Raw genomic sequence first — 16,699 nt, forward strand, 5'->3', positions numbered from 1 at the left:
TTTTAAAGTAATTTTTTGGATGTTAAATTACTTGTATTGCAGAACTTACACTTTGATAAGAAAAATGTATGTCTGCATTGACAAAAGAGACAGGTCGATAGGTTTGTTAATCAGTTCATCTAGTATGGTTACTGACCAATGCCGAAAATCCCAAAATGTCTAAATATCGCCAGATAAATCGGCCTAGCCCATGTATCAGTCTATCACTACATTTTACCTTCAAATAAAGAATCATTTCAGATGCTTATTTGTTTTTTTAGGATTAACCGAATTTCCCGTAAAATATCGCCTCGACCTCAAATATTACCGTTTACAGAGTGCGTGTGTGTGTGCAATCACTTACTATATTCATGAGCGTTAAGACGTAGTTCTGCACGTGTTCTTTGCCGTGGAAACGCACGACTGAGTCGTCCACAGCCAGCAGCACCTCAATGTTGTAGTTGTCTTTCTTTGCATGTCTGCGCTTGCGATCTGTTTCCGATAATTTCTCCTCCACAATGTCGAGAGCGTTTGGCAGCTCGGCGATTCCGAAGTTTGCCACTGAAAACACAACAAAAGCAGTTTAGCTCAACATCAGACCATACGGAAGACGTATTTAGGCACTGAAGAACACAAGTTTGATAAGTTTAGAAAGTGGACATTTTCCCCCATTAATCCATTCTGTTTGTCTTCAGCTGCTCAATTGTACGGGGTCTCCGTTGCCGGATGGTGCGCTACCTAATGCGCCACACATTCTCAATTGGAGATGGTCAGGATCAAGCACCCGCTAGATGCCAATCTAGCACCCGCACTCTCAGCTCACACAGTCATGCACTTGTAATACGGGCAGTATGTGTTTTGAAGTTGTCCTGCTGGAAAATGCCGGGACGTCCCTGGACAGGACGGTGCTGGATGGCATTGACAGCTGGTCTGCATTAATGGTGCCCTCACAGATGTGCGAGTTACCCATGCTATGGGCACTGACACACCCCTGGCCCATACAGACACTGGCTTTGGGCTTGACGCTGATAACAGCTTGGATAGCCCATTTCCTCTTTGGCCCGGAGAACACAACAGTTCCACTTTTCTACATCCCATCTCAGATGAGAGCGAGCCCAGAGAATTCGGCAGCGCTTCTGGACAGTGATGATGTACGGCTTCTCCTTTACACAGTAAAATCTGAACTGGATTAAATCCACAAGGTAAAACATCATATAATGTGTAGTTGTGGTGCTTACAATATAGCAAAGGGTGAATATAATTTACAAATCACTCCTTTTTGTTTTTATTAGCATTTATCGTACCGTCCCAACTTTTTAGGAATTGGGGTTGTATGTAAATCTGCTCTTTTTAAGATGTTTAGCAGATGTCGATAAAAAGAGTGCAATGCTTTCCATATCAAACGCTCTTTAACATTAATGGAGGGCTGGAAATTAAAGAATTAAATAAATATTTAAATGTTTAATTAAAGTTAATTCAACTTTAAAATGACAGAAATACATACAGACAGGTAGATAAACAGACAGAAAGACAGGTAGATATCAGACAGATAGATAGACAGACAGACAGACAGACAGACAGACAGACAGGTAGATAAACAGGCAGATAGACAGACAGGTAGATATCAGACAGATAGATAGATAGATAGACAGACACACAGGTAGATAGACAGACACACAGATAGATAGACAGACAGACAGGTAGATAAACAGGCAGATAGACAGACAGGTAGATAGATAGACAGACAGACACACAGGTAGATAGACAGACAGACAGGTAGGTAGGTAGATAGATAGATAGACAGACCGACAGACACACACACACAGGTAGACAGGTACAGACAGACAGGTAGATAGATAGAAAGATAGACAGGTAGATATCAGACAGACAGACAGACAGACAGACAGGTATATAAACAGCCAGATAGACAGACAGGCAGATACAGTAGATAGATAGGTAGACAGACACACAGGTAGATAGACAGACCAACAGACACACACACACACACACACACACAGGTAGACAGGTACAGACAGACAGGTAGATAGATAGACAGGTAGATATCAGACAGATAGATAGATAGACAGACACACAGGTAGATAGAGAGACAGATAGACAGACCGACAGACACACACACACACAGGTAGACAAGTACAGACAGACAGGTAGATAAACAGGCAGATAGACAGACAGGTAGATATCAGACAGATAGATAGATAGACAGACACACAGGTAGATAGAGAGACAGATAGACAGACCGACAGACACACACACACAGGTAGACAGGTACAGACAGACAGGTAGATAGATAGACAGACAGACAGACAGACAGGTAGATAAACAGGCAGATAGACAGACAGGTAGATATCAGACAGATAGATAGATAGACAGACACACAGGTAGATAAACAGGCAGATAGACAGACAGGCAGATACAGTAGATAGATAGATAGACAGAAAGACAGGTAGATATCAGACAGACAGACAGACAGGTAGATAAACAGGCAGATAGACAGACAGGCAGATACAGTAGATAGATAGACAGACAGACAGGTAGATATCAGACAGACAGACAGGTAGATAAACAGACAGATAGACAGACAGGCAGATACAGTAGATAGATAGACAGACAGATAGACAGACAGGCAGATACAGTAGATAGATAGACAGACAGATAGACAGACAGGCAGATACAGTAGATAGATAGACAGGCAGATAGACAGACAGACAGACACAGTAGATAGATAGACAGGCAGACAGACAGACACAGTAGATAGATAGACAGGCAGATAGCCAGACAGGCAGATAAACAGACAGACAGATACAGTAGATAGATAGACAGGCAGATAGACAGACAGGCAGAGAGACAGACAGACAGATACAGTAGATAGATAGACAGGCAGATAGACAGACAGGCAGAGAGACAGACAGACAGATACAGTAGATAGATAGACAGGCAGATAGACAGACAGGCAGAGAGACAGACAGACAGATACAGTAGATAGATAGACAGGCAGATAGACAGACAGGCAGAGAGACAGACAGACAGATACAGTAGATAGATAGACAGGCAGGCAGAGAGACAGACAGATACAGTAGATAGATAGACAGGCAGATAGACAGACAGGCAGAGAGACAGACAGACAGATACAGTAGATAGATAGACAGACAGGCAGAGAGACAGACAGACAGATACAGTAGATAGATAGACAGACAGATAGACAGACAGATAGACAGACAGGCAGAGAGACAGACAGACAGATACAGTAGATAGATAGACAGACAGATAGACAGACAGGCAGAGAGACAGACAGACAGATACAGTAGATAGATAGACAGACAGATAGACAGACAGGCAGAGAGACAGACAGACAGATACAGTAGATAGATAGACAGGCAGGCAGAGAGACAGACAGATACAGTAGATAGATAGACAGGCAGATAGACAGACAGACAGACAGATACAGTAGATAGACAGATAGACAGACAGGCAGAGAGACAGAAAGACAGATACAGTAGATAGATAGACAGGCAGATAGACAGACAGGCAGAGAGACAGACAGACAGATACAGTAGATAGATAGACAGACAGATAGACAGACAGGCAGAGAGACAGACAGACAGATACAGTAGATAGATAGACAGACAGATAGACAGACAGGCAGAGAGACAGACAGACAGACAGATACAGTAGATAGATAGACAGACAGATAGACAGACAGGCAGAGAGACAGACAGACAGATACAGTAGATAGATAGACAGGCAGGCAGAGAGACAGACAGATACAGTAGATAGATAGACAGGCAGATAGACAGACAGACAGAGAGACAGACAGACAGACAGATACAGTAGATAGACAGATAGACAGACAGGCAGAGAGACAGAAAGACAGATACAGTAGATAGATAGACAGGCAGATAGACAGACAGGCAGAGAGACAGACAGACAGATACAGTAGATAGATAGACAGACAGATAGACAGACAGGCAGAGAGACAGACAGACAGATACAGTAGATAGATAGACAGACAGATAGACAGACAGGCAGAGAGACAGACAGACAGACAGATACAGTAGATAGATAGTTAGAAAGAAACGTTCTGAGAGTCATTCAGACGACTTTATTCATCTACAGAACAGGGTACGGCGAATTTAAATTTGTGTAAAGAAAAGACATATATAGGTTTAAAAATATATTTTTCATTTGGTAATTTTAGTTTTTTCTTTATTTAATGCTTTTTCCATTTGGTAATTTATTTTATTTAATACAGGGGATTTTGCCTGCATTTTTTCAAAAATAAAACTAAACAATAATTTAATAGATTTGGGCTGTAAGCACTGATGATTTTCTCCAGTATTGTGTATTTATTTTTAATTTGTTGGCCGTTCATGTGTTCATTGTGCGTGAGATATTTGTGTTGCACTCCTGGAAGTGTCCCGTGTGCAGATCGGCTCTATATGCCGTAAAGATCAATCCATCATCACGTATAATAAATCACCTTTCAATACCATCGTCATGGTAACACAGGCTAACGATTGGGGCAAACTCATGTGACACTACATTTTTGCGTTAATGCCAATTTTTGAGCGATAATGTGCGTTTCGGAGCATCAGATTTATTTTGATGCGCTAAAACGTTTTCTGAAAGAAATCCTTGGATGGAAACATGAATGAACGTCATTATAACATCCCTCTAAATGCACAACTGAAGGTCAGATATCTCAGACAGCTGGAGGTCGAGTCTAAGTCTATTCAAGCAAATGAATGACACGCAGATGTAAATATCAATCCCATGAAATGTCTAGACATATGGTATTTACATTGGCATTCTCCCATATGTCTGTATACATCACCGCGGAGTGCACAATAAAATAAAGCGGAAATGTGAGGAACTAGAGGAACCTGATATTTATAAGTGCACTTTGTTTACACCTGAAGTCGTGGGGACCACACTGTGGACAAAAGTAGTGACCTATTGTGGACAATATGTCCTTTATGAGTCTCTAGAGGCGTCATTAGCTGCTCAGTGAACTTACAAAATGATGCAATTCATCTGTTTGCACCTCAGCGTCAGTCTTTGTCTCTATTTTGAACACTTACATTATTTAAAGCTTTACATGAATGTCTATGAGAGACAGCGCCAGAATAATGAGTTCAGTACTGATGTCACACAGTGACCGAGTGCGTGCCGTCTTCTTTATCTCTCTGCTTACCTTCGTTCTGGAGGTCATCTTTTGCTCGACCGCGGTCTCTTTTGATGGCCGAACTTCTGTAGACTACATGGACACGACCTTTGACCTCCACCTCTTGCTGGCCTCTCTCAAGCGGCTCAATAAAAAACTCTTCATCATCAGTGCGAATCAAACCTGCCTGAAAGCACAAAGATCAATCAATCAATCATCAATCAATCAACCAATCAATTAATCATCAATCAATCAATCAATCAATCAATCAATCAATTAATGATCAATCAATCAATCAATCAATCATCATTTGGTCTATCTATCTATCTATCTATCTATCTATCTATCTATCTATCTATCTATCTATATGTCTGTCTATCTGTATGTCTATCTATCTGTCTGTCTGTCTATCTATCTATCTATCTATCTACCTGTCTGTCAGTCCATCTATCTGTCTACTTATCTACCTGTCTGTCTATCTATCTATCTACCTGTCTGTCTGCCTGTCTATTTACCTGTCTGTCAGTCCATCTATCTGTCTACTTATCTACCTGTCTGTCTATCTATCTATCTACCTGTCTTTCTGCCTGTCTATTTACCTGTCTGTCAGTCCATCTATCTGTATGTCTGTCAGTTTCTACCTGTCTGTCTGTCTTTCCATCTATCTGTCTACCTGTCTGTCTGTCTGTCTTTACCGATCTACCTGCCTGTCCATCTTTCTACCTTTATGTCTGTCTGTCTGTCTGTCTGTCTATCTATCTATCTTTCTGTCTACCTGTGTGTCTGTCTATCTATCTCTATGTCTGTCAGTTTCTACCTGTCTGTCTGTCTATCTACCTGTGTCTCTGTCAGTCTGTCTATCTACCTGTCTGTCTCTTTCTACCTGTCTGTCTGCCTGTGTATCTGTCTGTATATTTCTACATGTCTGTCTATCTTTCTATCTACCTGTCTGTCTATCTTCCTACCCATCTATCTACTGTATATGTCTACCTGTCTGTCTGTCTACCTGCATGTCTATCTACCTGTCTGTCAGTCCATCTATCTGTATGTCTGTTAGTTTCTACCTGTCTGTCTATATGTCTGTCTTTCCATCTACCTGTCTGTCTGTCTGTATCCATCTACCTACTGTATCTATCTATCTATCTATCTATCTATCTATCTATCTGTCTGTCTGCCTGTGTATCTGTATGTATATTTCTACCTGTCTGTCTATATTTCTATCTAAAGCAGGACTAGTCAACTGGTGGCCCCAGAGACAAATCCGTCTAGTCATCTGAAATACCAAAGCGCTCTTTGTGCAAAACTCAGCGTTCATCGGTGCAAGCATCAGCAATCATCGGTGAGTTTAACAACACTCACTGGCACATGCAGCAGCACTCGGCCATCATCAGTTGTGACAGTAAATGTGTCACCCTGTAGGACATTTCAAATGATCTTGCAAAGCCAAAAAGGGTGACACTGTGTCTCGCATTGGACATGTTTGGGATAACTGGAGTTGTTACCTGAAGAAAAGCAGAATGCAACACTTTCATCTGCACTACAAAGAGCGTAATGTAGGCCAGGACACTCAAACCATCATTATTTATGATTATTGTAATCTACAGCTGCTGTTTCAGCGATACTCGACTTCTGCATTATTTTCATTTAGCATGGATTGAACAGGATGTATTTAGGTTTTGTTAAAGTTAAAGGATGCCTAATGTCATACTACTTACCTAAACGATGAGCGGTAATATCAGACCCTCTCGTAAAGATTAAAGGTTTATGTTAGACGTATGATTTTAATGGCCAGTCCAAAACACATGGTGTTACCTCTATTATGTTAACTAAATATTTTTGGTATTTTCATGGCACATCCAAAAAATATGCTATTTTTAGTTTGTCAAAAAACTAAAAACATGGTATTTTCATAATACATACAAAAAAAAATATATTATTATGGTATGTCAAAAAATAGGGTACTTTTATAGTTGGTCCAAAAAACATGGTATTTTCATAAAACAAACGAAAAACATGGTTTTACCATGAAACGTCCAAAAATATGGTATTTTTATAATATGCCAAAAAAAAAAAAAAAAAAACTAGTTTTTTCATTATACATCCATAAAACATGGTTCAGCTAAAAATATATATATATATTATTTTCATGGTACGTCCAATAAACATGGTTTTACTATGACATGTCCAAAAATATGATATTTTTATAAAACAAACCAAAAATATGGTATTGGTAATAAACTTATTATTATGGTGTCAAAAATCTGGTATTTTTATAGTTCGGCAAAAAAAAAAAAAAAAAAGTATATTGTATTATGGTATTTTCAGTTAAACATCCATAAAACATGATTTTACCACGGTACGTCAAAAACATGATATTTTCATAATATACTGAACAAAAGTTTGAAAAAAATAAATAAAAAAATACAAAAATAAAATACAATTTTCACGGCACGTCCAAAAAACAATGTTATTTGTACAGTTCGGCAAAAAAAAAAAAAAGTATTATTATGGTGTGTCAAAAATAGGGTACTTTTATAGTTTGGTAAAAAAACATGGTATTTTCATAATATACTGTACAAAAGTTCTGGTTTTACCCCAGTATAACAAAAGATATTGTATTTTTATAGTTCAGCAAAAACGAAATAAAATAAATAAAATACGATTTTCATGACCAGTCCGAAAAATATGGTATTTTTATAATATGCCAAAAAAACCATGTTTTTTAATTATACATCCATAAAACATAGTTTTACCACAGTTCCTCAAAAGATATTGTATTTTTATAGTTCGGCAAAAAAATATATATATATTATTTTCATGGTATGTCCAATAAACATGGTTTTACTATGACATGTCCAAAAAATATGATATTTTTATAAAACAATAAAACAATAAAAATTATTATTATGGTATGTCAAAAATTAGGGTACTTTTATAGTTTGGTAAAAAAAACATGGTATTTTCATAATATACTGTACAAAAGTTCTGGTTTTACCCCAGTATAACAAAATATATTGTATTTTTATAGTTCGGCCAAAAATATGATATTTTCATAAAACATACTGTACACAAATTATGTTTTCTTTGTAAAGTTTTTTTTTGACGTATGTAAAAAGATCTGCAAAAAAAAAAAAAAAAAAAAAAAATATATATATATATATATATATAAAATACTATTTCCATGGTATGTCCAAAAAACATGGTATTTTTATAGTATGTCAAAAATTTGTTTCATTATTATGGTATGTCAAAAAATTGGGTACTTTTATAGTTTGGTAAAAAAAACACGGTATTTTCGTAATGGCAAAACGTGGTTTATTATTGTACAAAAACAAAATATATATTTTCATAAAACAAACAAAAAACAGCATTTTTATGGCACATCCAAAAGATATTGTATTTGTATAGTTCGGCAAAAAAAAAATAAAAAAAATACTATTTTCATGGTATGTCCAATAAACATGGTTTTACCATGATACGTCCAAAAACATGGTATTTTCATAAAACCAACCAAAAATATGATATTTTTATAATACATACAAAAAAATATGGTATTGGTAATAAACTTATTATTATGGTGTCAAAAGATCAGGTATTTTTATAGTTCGGCAAAAAAAAAAAAAAAAAAAGTATATTGTACTATCGTATTTTCGTTAAACATCCATAAAACATAATATTTTCATAATATACTGAACAAAAATGATGTTTTGTTTGTAAAGTTTTTTTGGATGTACGTAAAAAGATCTGAAAAAAAAATACAAAATTAAAATATAAAATACTATTTCCATGGTATGTCCAAAAAACATGGTTTTACCATGATACAAAAACAAAACGTAATATTTTCATAAAAATATGACAAAAATATGATATTTTATAGTTTGCCAAAAGCAAAACATGGCCCCTACACAAACATGCTTGTGGTGGACTCTTTTGACTTGGGTCAGTAAGTAACCACCTAGCAACCTTTCAGAACATCCTAACAACCACCTACAGTGGCACCTAAAAACTGTCCAATCACAGAAGCCCACAGTTCAAGTTCAGCTGCTGGGGTCACAGTCTGTCAGTCGAGTCCTTGAGAAACGACACTGAATGAACGCCTCTTAAAGAGCAAATATACACTAAATTCCACATATGAACTCCAGCGTCTTTGAAGGCGGATATTTATAGTGCAGCGAGACGCTCTGACCACTCGTGGGCTTTTCACACGTGCACGTCAAGAGAATCACATGAGCGGACTAAAAAGATGTTCTGAGGCGGTCCAAGCGCATGGACGTTTTTGTTCCTTTGGGTCAAAGTTCTCGAATGTTTGGGGGAAATCAATACATTTAATACAATCTTTGCATTGTAGAAATATAGGCAAAACACTCTTTCTCAGAGCGGCGATGGATGGGAAAAGGTGTGATTGTGACGCTCCTGTTCTACCCGCTCCGTACGGGACTCGAACCGACGTCTCTGGCGTGGGAGGCGGGTGCGCTAACAAGGAGGCTAAAGGCTACAGCCTCTAGCGTCAGTCGCTAGTGCATCTCTTGAGGTCAGGAGAGTGAGGTTTACACACAGCTATCTACCGTTACACTCACCCCCCTAAACCTCACTCCCATCCGGGTCACAGCACCATTGTGACGCCCCTGTTTTACCCGCTCCGTACAGGACTCGAACCGACGTCTCTGGCGTGGGAGGCAGGTGCTCTAACAAGGAGGCTAAAGGCTACAGCCCCTAGCGTCAGTCGCTAGTGCACACAGCGTTGACTTTTCCAAAAACAGCTCTGCAAACAAACAGAAGACAGACCAGCGTGCCGTTGTGTGTGGAGAGAAAACCCGAAAATCTTTCTTTATTGTGACACCACAGCAAAACATGCAATTTGAGGAAGAGCGTTTGCCAACCTATAATTTGTCGTCAGCAGCTTGTGCTTCTGTTAGAAGTAAACAAAAGAGAAATGAGTGGATGATTTTTTTAATAAACAACATTTGTCATGTGTACACAAACTGTGAGTCACATTTAGACATTTGTTTTAGTTCATTCGCTCTGCAAACCTCCATGAGATGTTTCACGCGTGACGTGTTTCTAATAAAATATCTGGACGTCGAGATGTGATGCTGAGCTCTGGATTAGTGCAGCATCAGCTGTCATCCCGAATGCTCAACATGAGAGAGGTGTGTGACATCACGCTGGGCTATTCACACTAATGACTGCAGGCACTGGAACTCTCTCTGAGCAGCCGCTGACAGGCATCGCCTTGATATTCTCACAGAACAACTTCATCTACTGTGTTCCCATCCCTCAACATGACAACAGTAACTACACATCACACCAGAGCTTTCACACCCTTAGGTCTCAAAATAAATGAGGCTTCATATAATATCAGCATGAGTCAGACATCAAAACAGGGTTGAGCAAATACAGATTTTTAAAAATGTAGTGATGGAACGCAAAATGAATTGTTCAAGAACGCAAAAATTGTGAAGGAACGCAAAACTTAACGTGAAGGAACATAAAACTTATCGTGAAGGAACGTTAAACTTATCGTGAAGGAACGCAAAACTTATCGTGAAGGAACGTTAAACTTATTGTGAGGGAACGCAAAAATTATCGTGAAGGAACGTGAAACTTATCGTGAAGGAACGTAAAACTTATCGTGGAGGAACGTAAAACTTATCGTGAAGGAACGCAAAACTTATCGTGAAGGAACGTAAAACTTATCATGAAGGAACGTAAAACTTATCGTGAAGGAATGTAAAACATATCGTGAAGGAACGTTAAACTTATCGTGAAGGAACGTAAAACTTATCGTGGAGGAACGTAAAACTTATCGTGAAGGAACGCAAAACTTATCGTGAAGGAACGTAAAACTTATCGTGAAGGAATGTAAAACATATCGTGAAGGAACGTTAAACTTATCGTGAAGGAATGTAAAACTTATCGTGGAGGAACGTAAAACTTATCGTGAAGGAACGTTAAACTTATTGTGAGGGAACGCAAAACTTATCGTGAAGGAACGTTAAACTTATTGTGAGGGAACGCAAAAATTATCGTGAAGGAACGTGAAACTTATCGTGATGGAACGCAAAACTTATCGTGAAGGAACGTAAAACTTATCGTGAAAGAACGCAAAACTTATCGTGAAGGAACGCAAAACTTATCGTGATGGAACGCAAAACTTATCGTGAAGGAACGTAAAACTTATCGTGAAGGAACGTAAAACTTATTGTGAGGGAACGCAAAAATTATCGTGAAGGAACGTAAAACTTATCGTGAAGGAACGTTAAACTTATCGTGAAGGAACGATAAACTTATCGTGAAGGAACGTAAAACTTATCGTGAAGGAACGCGAAACTTATCGTGAAGGAACGTTAAACTTATCGTGAAGGAACGCGAAACTTATCGTGAAGGAACCTTAAACTTATTTTGAGGGAACGCAAAAGTTATTGTGAGGGAACGTAAAACTTATCGTTAAGGAACGTAAAACTTATCGTGAGGGAACGTTAAACTTATTGTGAAGGAACGCAAAACTTATTGTGAAGGAACACAAAACTTATCGTGTGGGGGAACAAAACTTATCGTGAGGGAACACAAAAGTTATTGTGAGGGAACGCAAAACGTATTGTTAAGGAACGTAAAATTATCGTGAGGGAACGTAAAACTTATCGTTAAGGAATGTAAAACTTATTGTGAGGGAACGTAAAACTTATCGTTAAGGAATGTAAAACTTATTGTGAGGGAACGTAAAACTTATCGTTAAGGAATGTAAAACTTATCGTGAAGGAACGGAAAACTTATCGTGAGGGAACGCAAAACTTATTGAGAGGGAACGCAAAACGTATTGTGAGGGAACGCAAAACTTATCGTGAGGGAACGCAAAACTTATCGTGAGGGAACGCAAAACTTATCGTGAGGGAACGCAAAACTTATGGTGAAGGAACATTAAACTTATTTTGAGGGAACGCAAAAGTTATCGTGAGGGAACACAAAACTTATTGTGAAGGAACGCAAAACTTATCGTGAAGGAAACCATTGCAAAGCCTTCAAAACACATTTACATGTTTTCTGTGCAGCACCATATTAATTAAAAGTGAATATATTAAAGAAAAGATAATGGTGTGCATGTAGGGCTAAATCAAACATCTCTATTTGGACATCTGGATTTGCAGTCCAGTTGCCGGGTCGCCTTGACTCTTTTAAACTGATGGAAACACAAATAGCTGTTCTGCCCTCACTGCATACTCTTAAAACTCCCGTGTTCAGCACACGCACACACACACACACACACACACACACACACACACACACACACACGCACACGCACGCAATTAGATCACATGTCATCACCACTGTATCCACACGCTCATAAACCCCTGATCTAGAATAAGATAATCCATAAGTGCCATCTATAGGACGCAGCGGCCTCTTCGCTCCCAAGAGATTTTTCTTTGAAAGGCGCAGAATAATCAGTCAGTCAACTAAATATTTGGGTGCTGCACCATTAAGACAAGTCTCAAACAGTTCTCAGATTCGGTGACAGCTGTCAGATTGGTGTTTTTAAGGCTGCTGTCAGGCGCTCACAACAAACACAGGCTAAACTGCACACTCAGCGTGTCCTCCGGTGCATTTTGGCATGCATTCACAGCTCTAAATGTGTTCATTCAGCTCACTGTACTGTATGTCTGCGGGGGGACGGTCTTTCGACACGCAGCTCCTGCAAGCCAAGACGTGCTTGTGTTGATGTTGGCGCGCTCTGAATCACATGAACGGCGGCTTATATATCTTTACCGTGACAGGCGGCGTGCAATAGCGATGACCTCATAGTCTAGAAAGGGACACGCTGCTATTAATAAAACCTTGAGGACGTTAAAACACATGGACCTCCATCAGCGACTGTGAGCCTGATAACTCACCGGATGGAGGCAGATAAAGTGGAACAAGCCTTCAAATAACTTCCTGTGTATTGCGCAAGAGTTGCATCCACTGTTGGCCCGGTTGTGTCTATGCAGTAGTTGTTCAGCATCGATATGCTGCATCAATATCTGTCTCTGCAGTGGCTAGAATGAGGTTGAGTTTGACTGATTAGAATCGATATCGGCTTATGAAAGGTGTGAGACAGAACAGTAGAGGTTATCTAGTCATTTAAACATCAGAAACATCCAGAAAACCTCTGAAATATGGGCAGTTTGCATGCACAATTATTGCGTCTATCTATAGTGGTGGCCAGGGCTGGACTGGGAAGAGAAATCGGCCTGGGATTTTACATAGCAAATGGCCCAAAATTTGTTGAGCGGGGGGTGTTCGCTGTCCTGTCTTCATATTGCAGCACTGTTTCTTTTCCATAACGCGACGGCCCATTTCGCTGCCAACCCACCGGCCGCCCGGAATGCCAGATTACCAGTCCGGCCCCTGATCGTCCCCAAAGTGCATCGGCCCACCGGGAAAATGCCCGGAATGCCAGATTACCAGTCCAGCCCCTGATCGTCCCCAAAGTGCATCGGCCCACCGGGAAAATGCCCGGAATGCCAGATTACCAGTCCAGCCCGGATCGTCCCCAAAGTGTGTCGGCCCACCGGGAAAATGCCCGGAATGCCAGATTACCAGTCCAGCCCCTGATCGTCCCCAAAGTGCATCGGCCCACCGGGAAAATGCCCGGAATGCCAGATTACCAGTCCAGCCCGGATCGTCCCCAAAGTGTGTCGGCCCCAGGAAAATGCCCGAATGACAGATTACCAGTCCAGCCCTGGTGGTGGCATGGTTTTTAATCTTAGACGTCAATTGTGCACTGTTGCATTCAGAAATGTGTCTGAGTTCAAAGGCCTTCACACGAACTTTATAACTTTTAGTTACTAGAAAATCACATTTTAACCACCTATTACAACATTGAACAATAACTGACAATGTCAAGTATGCACTTCATATGCTACATACATGATTAACGCATTTGCTTAATGCTAACTTCAGTTTGCGGAGCCGTTAATGCAGCTGAAATAAACACGTCTGTTATTGGTAAGAAAGTCGTTTGAGTCTGTCACTTTCATTCTCCTCTCGCTAAACCAGATTCTTCTGAGCAGCTGCAGCTGTTAATGCCGGCACAGAATGACCGTTGTGCTGCAGAATCGCAGGGGAGCGTCCGCCGCATCAGTTCTGTCCGGGCTGGCGGTACAGGAGACAGCGTGTCATTGTCCTCGTGCCACTGACAGCGATTACCTAAGAGAGTCATCAGCATGGCCGCAATGAATGATCTCATTGTGCACGCATACGTGCTCACGGAACAGAGGCGATCTGTGATGCCTCACACGGAAATCACTACAGCCGATGGAGGTATTGAATTGCCTTAAAAAAGCAAAGCAACTTTCACAGCCTCCTAAAGCTTCTAAACACAGATGCATTGTTGCAAATGCGTCGGGAGTGTGTTGAGCGTGTGTGACATCACAAACAGAATCTAAACTCATGCACAAACTGATGGAGTGTTGCATTAGCATGTGTTTGTGCTGAATGCAGACGTTGTGTGCTTCGCAGCTGGTTTCTTCGCGGTTGGTTTTTGGGCCGTGTGCACCGAGTAATGAACACTATTAAGGGTGCACTAACTCAGAGGTCAAGGGTCACCAGAATACCAAATCTATGCATGAGGCATCTAGGGAGATTTAGCCGGTTTCAGTCCACAGCAAGATGTTTGTGTGTCTACAGGGCAGCACTGATGATCTTTCAGCTGCTGTTGTAATGAATATTCTGTCATAAACGTGTACCGTGAGCCTCGGATAAGGATTTGAGACACAAACAGAGGTGGGGAAGTTGATAGTTTGACGAGTATAATCGGCGCTGGATGCATGTGAATCTTATGTAAGAGTTGGAAAATTGGAAACTATCACTAGTGACAGTTGGACATGTCCGAGGGCAATGGGTAATCAGTAAACTGTTTGGCCAGTGGAGAATAACAAATATTCTAGTGCTGCTGGATGCAACACTGGCTGTGTCCTAAAACATAGTGAGGGGCACACTTAGACTACATTTGGGGCATCATTCACAACATTCCTATGATGGCCAAATATGCGGTCTAAGTTTGGAAACTATGACATCCAAATATGACGCTTACACCTACAGTATGAAGGCCAAAATATGCTGGATGCACACATGAGGGGTAAAAGTTATGCCTACAATGCCCTAATAGTTTATATTTGGTATGCACGTTTAATGACCCAAAATAATGTACGGCCATACAATGCCCAAAAATGCTGTCTGAGTATATGGAATTTGCTAATAATGCCCCAAAATTCTGTATGCACCTATAATACCCAAAATGCTGTCTACATATGGAACATTCCTCTGATACCCAAAAATGCTTAGTATGCCACCTGCCAATAATGCCTAAAATTGCTGCATGCACCTATGATGCCAAAAACACTGCCTAAGTACAGACTTGCTTCTGATGCCCAAAAACGCTGCATGCACCCATGATGCCCAATAATGCCATTTAAGTTTGGAACTTGCCTAATATGCCCAAAAATGCTGTTTATGCTACTATGATGCCCAATAATGCCATTGAAGTAGGGAACTTGCCAACAGCAAATGCCCAAAAATGTTGTCTAAGTTTGGAACTTGCCTATGATGCCCAAAAATGCTGCATGCACCCATGATGCCCAATAATGCCATTTAAGTATGCAACTTGCCAACTGTAAAATGCCCAAAAGTACTAAGTATGAAACTTTCCTATGATGCCCAAAAAAGGCTGTTTAAGTGTAGAACTTTTGCTTATGATGCCCAAAAATGCTGCATGCACCCATGATGCCCAATAATGCTGTTTTATATATAACTATGATGCCCATTAATGCCATTTAAGTATGGAACTTGCCAACTGTATAATGCCCAAAATTGTTGTCTAAGTTTGGAACTTGCCTATGATGCCCAAAAAAATGCTACATGCACCCATGAAGCCCAATAATGCCATTTAAATATGGAACTTGCCAACTGTAAAATGCCCAAAAGTACTAAGTATGAAACTTTCCTATGATGCCCAAAAAGGCTGTTTAAGTGTAGAACTTTTGCTTATGATGCCCAAAAAAGCTGCATGCACCCATGATGCCCAATAATGCCCAAAAAAGCTGCATGCACCCATGATGCCCAATAATGCCCAAAAAAGCTGCATGCACCCATGATGCCCAATAATGCCCAAAAAATCTGCATGCACCCATGATGCCCAATAATGCCCAAAAAAGCTGCATGCACCCATGATGCCCAATAATGCTGTCTTGTATATACCTATGATGCCCAAAAATGCTGCATGCACCCATGATGCCCAATAATGCTGTCTTATATATACCTATGATGCCCAAAAATGCCCAAAAAAGCTGCATGCACCCATGATGCCCAATAATGCTGTCTTGTATATACCTATGATGCCCAAAAATGCTGCATGCACCCATGATGCCCAATAATGCTGTCTTATATATAACTATGATGCCCATTAATGCCGTTTAAATATGGAACTTGCCAACTGTATAATGCCCAAAATTGTTGGGCATCATGGGTGCATGCAGCATTTTTTGGGCATTTTTAGGCATT

The 16,699-nt window shown here is 40.0% G+C and overlaps 1 protein-coding gene across 1 annotated transcript in view; it reads right to left on the minus strand.

Annotated features, from left to right (window-relative positions):
* The window catches only part of LOC127633137 (A disintegrin and metalloproteinase with thrombospondin motifs 14-like), a 42,985-nt gene extending 36,292 nt beyond the window's left edge, over positions 1–6,693 (minus strand). Inside the window, 4 exon segments of the mRNA XM_052112021.1 lie at positions 344–540; positions 5,192–5,348; positions 6,521–6,574; positions 6,664–6,693. Of these exon segments, the coding sequence (XP_051967981.1) occupies positions 344–540; positions 5,192–5,348; positions 6,521–6,574; positions 6,664–6,693 (438 nt within the window).
* Between the last annotated feature and the right edge of the window lie 10,006 nt (positions 6,694–16,699).

The sequence above is a fragment of the Xyrauchen texanus genome, chromosome 40 (genome assembly GCF_025860055.1).
Source record: "Xyrauchen texanus isolate HMW12.3.18 chromosome 40, RBS_HiC_50CHRs, whole genome shotgun sequence".
Taxonomy (NCBI): domain Eukaryota; kingdom Metazoa; phylum Chordata; class Actinopteri; order Cypriniformes; family Catostomidae; genus Xyrauchen; species Xyrauchen texanus.